We start from the raw sequence: 12,092 nt of genomic DNA, 5'->3' as shown, positions 1-12,092 counted from the left end.
GTTCACCACCACTGCCTGACTTTTTTTTTTAATCTCAGAAAAATCTCAGAACATTCAGTTCACTAGGCTCATGTGCATAAAACATCAGGAAGGCTGTATAGTCATCTGCTTCTCCTTAACTTACATGAATGCAGAGCCCATTTTATACAGAACCTCACTGGATTCTGCTATGAAAGTTTCACTTTCATTTGTTTGTTTGTTACTTGTTTGTGATGTTAGAGATTGAGCTCAGGCTATACATTCTAAACTCGTGCTCTGTGGCTGCAGCCCAGAAATTTCACTTTGGAAAATAGTTTTTAAGGTAATAGAACACAAAGGGTTAAATGTACTCTGTTCAGCTTTAACTCCCTTTTGTGTGTTCATCAGAATCAAGATCATTATGCAGTTCTTGGACTTGGCCACGTCAGATACAAAGCCACACAGAGACAGATCAAAGCAGCTCGTAAGTACTTGTTTTGAAATAGTTGGATATTTAATACAGGAAATGTAATCCCAGACTCAGGGAATGGAGCAGCCTCAAGTACATGAGACCCTGCCTTAGAAAAGGAAGGTGGAGCTGGGCAGTGGTGGCGCACACCTTTAATCCCAGTGCTTGGGAGACAGAGGCAGGCAGATCTCTGTGAGTTCAAGGCCACCTTGGTCTACAGAGCAAGTTCTAGGACGGGCTCCAAAGCTACACAGAAAAACCCTGTCTCTGGGGGGGAAAAAAAGAAAGAAAAGGAAGGTGGTGGGAACCTTGAGTGTTCTCAGACAGTTCAGGTAGAAAGAACAAAGAGATGAATTCCTGAAAGAAGAGATCGAATCACTGTAACAATAATCGTCCACCATGGACAGATTTGTTTGGGGTTTTGGTTGTGGCTGGGGATCAAAACTGAGGCCCTAAGTCATAGGCCATTTCTCTGCCATTGAGCTTCACAATCTAGTCCTTTTTTTTTTCCATGTAGTCCATTTTTGCTTTGAGGGTTTTTTTTTTTCAGGTGAGAGAGGGACAAGGTCTTGCTGGCTCATACCTTATATCCTTCTGAATCTGCCTTCCAGATGCTGGAATTTCAGGGGTTATGGGTATACATCACCATATTCAGGTCTGATTAAAAAATTATGCCTGTCTTAGTTTTGCTTTAAAAAGATTTTAATTTTCAAAACTTAGATGATGTATCTGTATGTGGATATGCGCACATGAGTGCAGGCATCCTCAAAGGATAGAAGAGATTATCAGATCCCCTGGAGATGGAGTTACAGGAAGTTGTAAGCCATCCTTTGTGAGTGCTAAAAATCAAATTCAAGTTCTTTGCAAGAGTAATTGTACTTTTAACTGCTAAGCCATCTCTCCAACCCTGTTTTTGCTTTTTAATACAATATTTCACTGTGTAGGCCACACTGGCCTCAAATTGGTGATCCTCCTGCCTTAGCCTGTGAAGTGCTGGGATTACAGGTGTATGCCGCCACACACCTGACAGTATTTATGTCTTAAGACTGGCTAGTGGATCTTGTGACTTAGATTTACTAATAAGCACATATTTCAGAGATCAACATAAGTTACACAGAATCTTCCTGCTGGCCAGGATAGAGGAGAATGGAAGAGAGAAGCCCAAAGCTTTCACTGGCTGAATGATGTGGTCATAGCTGGTACTCTGCAATGTGAGACCAAGTGATTATTGGAAACAGCACTCAGGAACATGTACTGCTGAATTGTCTAATGTTTGATTCTTGGGATTCCAAGATAGCTTGGTTCATAGGTTTTTAGAGTTTCTGTGAGCAACCTAATAATCTTTAGTACTTTCTTTTTTTTAAAAAAAAGATTTATTTATTTATTATGCATCCACTATTCTGCTTGCATATATGCCTGCAGGCCAGAAGAGGGCACCAGATCTCATTACAGATGGCTGTGAGCCATCATGTGGTTGCTGGGAAATGAACTCAGGACCTGTGGAAGAACAGCTAGTGCTCTTAACCTCTGAGCCATCTCTCCAGCCTCTCTTTAGTACTTTCTACTTGAACTAGATAGAGTGAAATGCCTCTTCACCAGCACAGATGGAGAAGTGGCTATTATATCCAAGCTGAAAGAAAATCTTGGCCGTCAGAAAACAAATGTATCTCACAGTGCTGAACCCTATATATGCAGAATATATAGAAATAGCCAGATCGGATGTGCCCAGGAGAAGATTTCTAGAGAAATGTTCATAATAGTGTTATCAACTTGTCCACAAATGGGAGACCACTCAAATGTTCACTAACAGGAAAATAAATACACAAACTAGTGCATTTGGGTATAGCTGAATACTACTCAGCAATACAAAATAAGAACAAACCACCAGGACACCCTCCTGAAATGTGGATGAATCTCAAACCACAATATTGAGAAAGAAGCCTGGCATGGAGGCCTGCTGACCTAGATCTATATAAGGTTCCAGAACACACACACAAGTCAGAAAACTGCTGCCCAACTTAGTAGGAATGGGAGTTGCCTAGGAAAGGTTACCTGGGAAGGAAATGTGTAACCAAGTACCCTCTCTGTCTCTTTGAGTGTTGTGTGGCTGGCTGCAATATACACACTTGTAGAGTCATTGAACTGTACACCCAAAATGTGAGCATTCTTAGAATTTACAGCTGAAAAAATTATCTCAGGTGAATGAAATAGATAAGATTCTAACAACCTAAAGAAACAGTCACACTGGAAATAACAGAAATGAAAACTCTGTTAATAGATTTTTTTTTTTTTTTTTTTTTTTTGCCAAATTTGAAGCAAGCTTTAATTAAATACTGGCCAGATTGATGGATTCTTTGGGCAGGTCCATCTCTGGGTTCCCAGAAGATGACCAGATTCCTTTTTTAAAGTAGAATCATTACTATAAAGCTTAAAAGGTTGAGAACTAGAGCAGTATCCTAAGCAAGCTCATTGCCTTAATATATTGTTTTAAAAAAATAATGGCTAAGATAGGTATTTAGTTTGCTTGTTTGAGAGAGGTATCACTAAGTAGAGTGGAGGACGGAAGTAGACAAGACAGGATGATAGCCCCCAAATGAGATTTAAGGAGGAAAACAGTAAAGGCTAAAAAATTAGAGGCTGAGCTGGAAGGTGGTGGTGTACACCTTTAATTCCAGCACTCAGGAGGCAGAGGCAGAAATCTCTGTGAGTTCAAGCCCAGTCTGGGCTACAGAGCAAGTTCCAGGACAGCCAGGAATACACAGAGAAACTCTGTCTCAAAAAACCAAAACAAACAAACAAAAAAGGTCATAGGCTGTTTATTATTTTGGTTGAATTTATGACGTGCAATGGATTTGAAAATGTCAATTAAAATTAACTTTTAAAATTAGAGAAGGAAAGTTTCAAGTTACTAAAGAATTACCCCTAAAATCAATAACTGATTGATTCTGCAGATAAAGCAATGGTCCTAAAACATCACCCAGACAAACGGAAAGCAGCTGGGGAACCAATCAAGGAAGGAGACAATGACTACTTTACTTGTATAACTAAAGGTAAGCCAACACTTCACACACAAGGATTTCTTAGAGCACTGTCTCCTGTTTGCAGGGACTGAGTTGCTGTGCACACTGCATTTCATTTAACTACCTGGTAACATTTGAAAACATCACAGCTGTGTCTTTATTGCTGCTGGTTTCCCTGGAGCTTCTGCACAGTGAGGTTGCCTTGACTTTAACCCCAGCACCTAGCAATCTTTTAGAAATGCAAGACCTCAGGCCCTGCCCTGGTTACAGTCTTCATTCTGTCAGGATCCTAGGTAACAGGCTTTGCTTTGTTTTAAGCCTAGCCCAGACTGACCTTAAATTCTCCATTTTCCTGCCTCAACCTCTCATTGCTGTGATTGCAAGCATTCATTGCTGAACCTAACTCCCAGGTGATTCTTAACCACGCTTATCGCTCATCCAGTAGTTGATCATATAAATACGTTTATATACATACATACCTGTACATGTATAAACATATTGGTATGTTTGTGTAGTACTAGGCATCAAACCACCTTACCACTGAACTACAGCTTAGCGCCCCCCCCCCTTTTTTTTTGAGAAAACTGGGTCTCACTAAATTAATTGCCCAGCTGTCCTTGAAGTCACTATAGTCCAGTCAGGCCTTGAATTTCCAATCCTACCTCTCCCTTCCTGGTAGCTGGGATTTACAAGCCTGCATTGTTGGGCCTGGCATGAGTGTTCAGTTTAATAGTTCATTGTAAGTTCTTTGGCTATTTTAGATTGTTGTGGACTAAGCTGTTACTCAGAGATTTTACTAATTTTAAATTGATTTGGATAGAGGTGACGCTCAATAGCAGAACGTTTGCCTGGCGTGTGTAAGTGCACAGCCCCCAATACTGAAAAAAAAAATGTTAATTATGTAATAGGTCACACAGTTATTTACAGCTGTTTACATAGCCATGGCCCATTGTGCAAACCAGTACAGATAACTACAATTTCTAACTATATGTTTCCTTACGTGTGATTTTATATCTGGGTAGTGCTTTTGTTTTTAGATAGTCTATGCAGCCCAGACTGACCTCAGACTTAAGCTCTTTCTGTCCCTGCCTCCTCGGTGCTAGGATTGTAGGAATGTGCCACCACATGATGTGATGCTCCTTTACAAACAATGACACATGTGTGCACCCTTCAGATTTCTTCTCTCTAGCCACTCTTACACCGTGCTTAGAAGCCTTTTAGAACCTTGAAATCTAATGGCTGTGTTTCTAGTTATCTCCCCCACTCCTCAGTCCGTCTGCCTTCTGCAGCAGTGTTGGTTTGGAGGCAGGGTCTCACGTACTCTAGCCTGGGCTTGGGTAGAACTCACTACACCCTGGCTGGCCTTAAATGCAAAGCAACTTTCTGCTTCTGGTCCCCCCTAGGTGGTAGGATTCTAGGTGAGCCAGCCTGCCTAGCATCCTCTTCAGCTTAGGGTTATTGTCTTGAACTGTTCAGTGACGGCCTGACTTGTGCAAAGCTTTAGTCCAAGCCCTCGAGGGGACAATAGTGTCTTGACACTTGTCTACATAGAGCAATTGCATCATTTTATATCACATGACGTCAGACCACTTAAAGCCTAAATTAAGCACTCTCCCATCCAAAATTCGAAAATATAAAAATAACTTTTTAACAGAAAGATATTTTTGTTTTCTTTCTTCCATCTTTGTTTTGTCGTGATGTTGGTGGTCAGACCCAGACTACTCTACAGAGCCACATCCCTAGGCCAGTATTTATTTTCTGATAGAAAAGAATTGTTAGCCTCATGCTGGTGTCATGTTACTTTGTTCTCAGCTTATGAAATGTTGTCTGATCCAGTGAAAAGACGGGCATTTAACAGTGTAGATCCTACTTTTGACAACTCGGTTCCTTCTAAAAGTGAAGCAAAGGACAATTTTTTTCAAGTGTTTTCTCCAGTGTTTGAAAGGAATTCCAGGTGAGTTAAAGCACAAGATCCCCTTTGGGATGCTCAAATGGCTCACCTTGTGTATTGCTCCAGGGTTCTGCTGTCTTGAGTAATAGCTTGTCATAAAATATATCCACAGACTCTCTTCCTTTCTTCTCTGCTATCTGAGCCCCAATCACAAGCAGTCTGTCTGCCTTAATAGCTAGCCTGTGATGCTGATGTCTAGGCAACAGCACACCCCTCTGCTTTGTTTCCCCTTTACCAGTGACTGCGCCCGCATCAGCATTAGCAGTCGAGGGAAGCTGTTAATCCTTGCTTTTTGATGTTGGGGGTGAAACCCTGGGTATGGTTACGTGCTGCGCATGTGCTCACACTGAGCTGCATCTGCAGCCCTAGATCCTTTTATTGGGCATCTTCTTTTCATAAGGGTTCTCTGGCAAAGGGTAAATTATTGAATCTTTAAGATTAATACATACTTTATGGCATTAACATGAGTCTTAAAATAGTATGCAGTATTAGTGGTTTCTACGTTCTTGGTTCCATCTCCACTGGCACATGGAGTCACCCAGAGAGCACGAGCAGCGCTTGAGATGCCCGTCCCTGGAGTACTCGGCCTTACGCTAACATGCTAATGCTCCCAGTGACTGCTCAATCTGTGACAGTGCTGTTTGACCACAGCCACTCTCCTGGAGGTGGTGTGGACGACTCTGTGTTGTTCAGTAGATAGAACAGTGCAGCTCCTCATCTCCTGATCCTTTTCAGATGTAAAGGATGACGGGGGTGGAAGTCCATCTGCATTGCCGGACCCTATTGGCCTACAGTTTACTTCTATGCTGCCTTTTTAAAGGACAGCAGTAAGTGGGCTTGGGAAGAGACCAGTTGCCCTTTTTCCTAGTCAGCATGCCTGGCAGCTGCCACATTACTAGTCTATTATTACTGTACTAATACAGTACAGTATATTACTGTACTGGACCTGGAGATAGTTGGATTGTAGCTCACCGTTTCCCAACCTGTCCTCCCCTGCATTGCTTCACACACTACTTCTGAGAGTTGCACCTTTTAGTTGTAAGTGTTGGAAGGGATTAGTTAGTAAAAGCTGTTGTTTTTTAAAGAACTAAATGTACGTTGAGCTCTTGTTCAAAATCTTTCATTTGAGTCAAATTTTTGTTTTAATATTTCAGATGGTCAAATAAAAAAAATGTTCCCACACTTGGTGACATGAACTCCTCATTTGAAGATGTAGATGCATTTTATTCTTTCTGGTAAGCAAAGACATGTCTATCGGACGTATCATCTTTTAAGGATGTACATTAAGTCTGTCGGTTCACATTTGAATAGCAGAGCCTTTACTGAACAAATGAAATGCTCTGTGTCTTCTGTAGTTGCCTTTTAGGACTTCTTTTAGTCTGTTTTCCATTAATATATCAATGAGATCTAGATATCAAGTACTTGATTGCAGTAAAAATGAAAATTGAGCTGGGCAGTAGTGGCAGACGCCTAAAGGCTGTCCCAGCACTTGGGAGGCAGAGACAAGCTGATCTGTAAGTTCAAGGCCAGCCTGGTCTACAGAGTGAGTTCCAGGACAGCCTGGTCTACAGAGTAAGTTCCAGGACAGCTAGGACTACACAGAGAAACCCTGTCTCAAAAAAACAAAAAAAGAAAGAAGAAAAAAAAAAAAAAAAAAAGAAAATTGAGAATTAACACATATTAAACACATATTCATGGTACCATCTTTGGTGATTTTTGTTTTTGTTTAAATCAGGGCCTCACTATATAGCCTTGGCTGGCCTCACACTCACAGAGATCCATCTGCCTTTGCCTCCCTAGTACTGTGAGTAAAGATGTGTACCATTACCCCTACCTTATTGAGCAATCTTAAAAGCATTTGAAACTGGGCGGTAGTGGCGCAAGCCTTTAATCCCAGCACTCGGGAGGCAGAGCCAGGCGGATCTCTGTGAGTTCGAGGCCAGCCTGGACTACCAAGTGAGTCCCAGGAAAGGCGCAAAGCTACACAGAGAAACCCTGTCTCGAAAACTAAAAAAAAAAAAAAAAAAAAAGCCTTTGAGTTTGGGGACCAGGCCTGATGATTCATGCCTTTAGTTTCTGAGGCAGAGGCAGGTGGATCTCTATGAATTTGAGGCTAATCAGGATACAGAATGAGACCCTGTGTCAGTGGGGGAAAAGTTGAGTTCTTGGAGTAGATGGTACTTTTCACTTCTAATTCACTAATTATTAGTAAACATAATATTTAGTGCATTTTATTTGTAGTGTGTTTTTAAGAATATGTGTGTGGGTGTTTTGCTGGCATTTATGTCTGTCCCCTGGGACCTGTGGAGGGTAGAAGAGGGCACCGGTTGTGAGCCACCAGGTGGGTGCTAGGCATTGAAGTGGGGTGAGCCATCACTCCAGCCTCATGATAGGTCTTTTCACTAACTGGCTAATAAACACAGAAATAAAGACACTTGAGAGAAAAGATCTAGTTTTGTCAGTTAGCTTTTACATTCAGATGACAAACTAGAAGTAAAATAACCAATTACTAGACTTGACAGTAGTTAGCACGAAGACAGGAGAAATCTCAAAAACCATTCTAGGGAAGTGAGAACTCTGAGACAGAAGAGATGCAAAGAGCTGCTGACATTGAGGACTTGAGCATCATGTTTAATAGCAAAAGGGAGGGAAGGATCCGTGTAGACAGCTGACCAGCTTACCACTAGCTTTGAAAGTAATGTGCATCTAATGTAATTTTAAAAGAATTCGTTTTTCCAATTCCATCTTGATTTCTTTCTTGTCTATATTAGGTATAATTTTGATTCTTGGAGAGAATTTTCTTATTTAGATGAAGAAGAGAAAGAAAAAGCAGAATGGTATGTATGTCAGTTCTTAATAAAGGAACACGTGCACACGGTGGTGCAGAGCATCAACTCCAGGGTCTCATGAATATTAGGTAGATGCTGTCGCTGGGTCATACATCCAACCTTTTCTTCAAAGGAAAAAAAAGTGTATGTGCTAGAGATGAGTTTTAAGACGCTGTATAAGGTAGGCAAGTATTTTACCCTTAGCCACATCCCAGCCACTTTATATTTGGTTATTTATTTATTGTGGGAGACACAAATTTGTCATAGCCTAGGTGTGGAGATCAGAGAACAACTTTATGGACTTAGTTCTCTCTGACCCTGGTCCTAAGGGTCAAATTTGTACCAGGCTTTTCTTTTGGGCCACCAACAAACTCCCAAATCATGACATGGAGACTTCTTATTAGTTATGAATGCTTGGCCTAGATTAGACCTGTTTCTGGCTAGCTCTTTTAACCTGTTTCTCTTTATCTACCTTTTGCCTCAGGGCTTTTTACTTTTCTTTCCTTCTGTATGTCTTACTTTCACTATTTATGTCTGGCTGGCTGGCGGCTGCCTGGCTTCTTGCCCTGTGCATGTCCCTCTCCTTCTCCTTCTCTTCTTTTTTTTTTTGAGACAGGGTTTCTCTGTGTAGCTTTGCACCTTTCCTGGAACTCACTCTATAGCCCAGGCTGGCCTCGAACTCACAGAGATCCACCTGGCTCTGCCTCCCGAGTGCTGGGATTAAAGGCATGAGCCACCACCGCCTGGTTCTCCTTCTCTTCTTTCTTCTTTTGTTCTTTTCCCGAGCCTAGATTTCTCCTCCTAGTCTCTCTGCCTGGCAGCCCCACCTGTCCTTTCTCTGCTTAGCTATTGGCCATTCAGCTTTTTATTAGACCAGTCAGGTGCCTTAGGCAGGCAAGGTGAAACAGATGCAGCACATCTTTACATCATTAGACAGATGCAGCACAAACAGATGCAGCACATCTTTACATTATTAGACAGATGCAGCACAAACAGATGCAGCACAAAAAAAAAAAAAAAAAAAAAAACAAAACAGATGCAGCACATCTTTACATCATTAGACAGATGCAGCACATCTTTACATTATTAGACAGATGCAGCACAAACAGATGCAGCACATCTTTACATCATTAGACATGCAGCACATCTTTATGTCATTAGACAGATGCAGCACAAACAGATGCAGCACATCTTTACATCATTAGACAGATGCAGCACATCTTTACATCATTAGACAGATGCAGCACATCTTTCTGTCATTAGACAGATGCAGCACAAATAGATGCAGCGCATCTTTACGTCATTAGACAGATGCAGCACATCTTTACATTATTAGACAGATGCAGCACAAACAGATGCAGCACATCTTTAAGTGGTTGAGCATCTACAACACAAATTCCTATCCTCAGGCTTGAAGGCAAGCACTGTCACCATCTTGCCACTCTAACCTTTTAAAAAATGTTTAATCTTCACAGTTTCATCCATGTCTGGAATGTGTCTTGATCGTTCATCCTCTTACCCCCTCTCTGGGGAAGGGTTCTGGCCACACATGCTCCTGTTTCTTGTCTCCTTTTTTTAAATAACCCACTGAATTTAATTAGGGTTGTTTGCATTTGCTTGGGTGTGGAATTATTTCCTGGGTCATGGGCAACTTACCAGTGGCTGTACCCCTGAGGAAAAATTACTCCCCTGCCTCAACAACTGTCAACAGCTCCTCAGTTAGGGGTGGCCCCTCATGGCCTCCTCTATCCATAATGGAATGTTGACAGACTTAATCTTGTGCAGGAACCACAGTTTCTGTGCATTCATCAGTGGCCACAACATGTCCAGAAGATATTTCACAGCTCCCCCCATCCTGCAGCTGCCACACTCTTCTTCCTGTTCTGTGACTGTCCCCAAGCCTTGGGTGTCAGGGAGGGAGGGTCATGCTGTCGATGCTCAGCATGTTGACAAGTTAGGAGTCTACGTCCGCTTCTTGCTGTAAAAGAACCTTCAGACTAAGATGGAAAGTTGCACTGATCTGTGGGTATAAATATAAAATATTCAGAAGGCAGTCTGATGGCATTCCAGTTAGCAAAGCAGTAATAGTAGATTCCCCACTATGGCCTTTCCATCCATGAGCTTTTGACCAGGTTTACATTACCAGGCAAGAATTCTGTCCTTTGGAGCAGACCTCAAATCTAACCATAAAGTGGGTGGTTACCCATAACTGAGTCATGGCCGCTTTTACACCAGTTGAGCACATTTTGGTAATTGGTTGGGTTTGTGTTTATTTTTACTTACTTACTTACTTATTTATTTATTATCTATCTATCTATCTATCTATCTATTTATTATCTATCTATCTATCTATCTATTTATTTATTTATTTATTTATTTATTTATTTATTTATTTATTTGAGACAGGGTTTCTCTATATAACAGTCTTGGCTGTCCTGAAACTCTTTGTAGACCAGGCTGGCCTCAAACTCACTGAAATCCGCCTACCTCTGCCTCCCAAGTGCTGGGATTAAAGGCACGTACCACCACCACCCAGCCCTATTTTTAATTTATGTATATTTGTGAGTACCTGCATGTATGAATATATGTACCACATGTATGCCTGGTGCCTCAAGAAGCCAGAAGAGAACATCACATTCCTGTGGAACTGGAGTTGCAGGCAGTTTTAAACTGCCCAGTGTGAGTGCTGGGCACCAAACCCAGGTCCTCTGCAACAGCAGCCAGTGCTGTTGACCTCTGAGCCTTCTCCAGCCCTGATCCATCATTTTAAAAATCCCTTCTCACAAGCTAGGAAGCCAAGTCAGTATTAGGTTAGAATACATTTAAGAAATTATCAAGAAAAATATCAAAATAGCTCAGTTCCATAAATTCTTCTCTTGGCTGCTGAAGCTAGTTTTATTTATTTATTTTTTCTTTAATTAATGTGCTGAGAAAATCTTTTGAAATAAATATCAGGAAAAACAAAATTAATAGTAAATACAGCCACCTTGTAAATAATAGGAATGAGGTGTCCTGGCTTCATCTCCTTCAACATTATCTACATATGAACTTAAAAACGTGTTTTCCAGTCATCTGAGGCCTTAGTCTGATTCTAATGTTGTGTGACTTTCAGTCGTGATGAGAGGAGATGGATAGAGAAGCAGAACAGAGCAGCAAGGGCGCAGAGGAAAAAGGAGGAGATGAACAGGATCAGAGCATTAGTTGGTGAGTGAGCTTGCTTAATGTCTGTCTGTTTGTTTAACGTTCTTTAAATGTTAGACATTGAGAAGATTAACTTATTTTTGGGGTAGATAATGCTTACAGTTGTGACCCAAGGATAAAAAAGTTTAAGGAAGAAGAAAAGGCCAAGAAGGAAGCAGAAAAGAAAGCAAAGGCAGAGGCCAGGCGGAAGGAGCAGGAAGCCAAGGAAAAGGTAAGGCGGTGTGTGCTGCCTGCAGGTGGAAGAATCTAGAAACAGAATCGGGTGCCACTGTGAGTGACGGACTTTAAAGGTTGGTTTGGTTTTTATTTATTTGTTCTGAGGTAGGGAAAGCTGTGTGCCACTATTCCCAACCTCTTTCAGACTTTTTGAGACAAGGTCTCCCTCTGCAGCCCAGGCAGGAGCCACTTAGGCCCAGCTTGTGAGTGAGTTTTAACGAGGTGCTTAGGTCTCTTATAACATATCCTTACTGTATGAAAAACCAAAATGTGTCACTTAAAAAATTCTCCAAATTTCTTTTTATTTCTTTTTTAAAACTGTTTTGTTTTGTTTGATACAGCCTTGGCTGGTCTGGAACTCACTGTGTAGACCAGGCTGGCCTGGAACTCAGAGATCTGCCTGCCTCTGCCTCCCGAGTGCTGGGATTGAAGTTGTGCCCCACTACACC

General features: G+C 41.5%; 1 protein-coding gene across 2 annotated transcripts in view; it reads left to right on the top strand.

The window, feature by feature from the left end:
* Positions 1-12,092, top strand: part of Dnajc2 (DnaJ heat shock protein family (Hsp40) member C2) — a 28,017-nt gene that overhangs the window by 6,438 nt on the left and 9,487 nt on the right. The window contains exons 3-9 of one of the 2 annotated variants that reach the window (XM_028890921.2): positions 367-442; positions 3,379-3,477; positions 5,260-5,401; positions 6,553-6,633; positions 8,170-8,235; positions 11,339-11,430; positions 11,517-11,638. In XM_028890921.2, the coding sequence (XP_028746754.1) occupies positions 367-442; positions 3,379-3,477; positions 5,260-5,401; positions 6,553-6,633; positions 8,170-8,235; positions 11,339-11,430; positions 11,517-11,638 (678 nt within the window). The remainder of the gene's footprint in view (positions 1-366; positions 443-3,378; positions 3,478-5,259; positions 5,402-6,552; positions 6,634-8,169; positions 8,236-11,338; positions 11,431-11,516; positions 11,639-12,092) is intronic. The other variant, XM_028890922.1, reaches the window with a different exon arrangement.

Source organism: Peromyscus leucopus, chromosome 3 (assembly GCF_004664715.2).
Source record: "Peromyscus leucopus breed LL Stock chromosome 3, UCI_PerLeu_2.1, whole genome shotgun sequence".
Classification (NCBI taxonomy): Eukaryota; Metazoa; Chordata; class Mammalia; order Rodentia; family Cricetidae; genus Peromyscus; species Peromyscus leucopus.
Note: the sequence above shows the minus strand (reverse complement) of the source record. Positions and strands in the feature narration are given on the sequence as shown.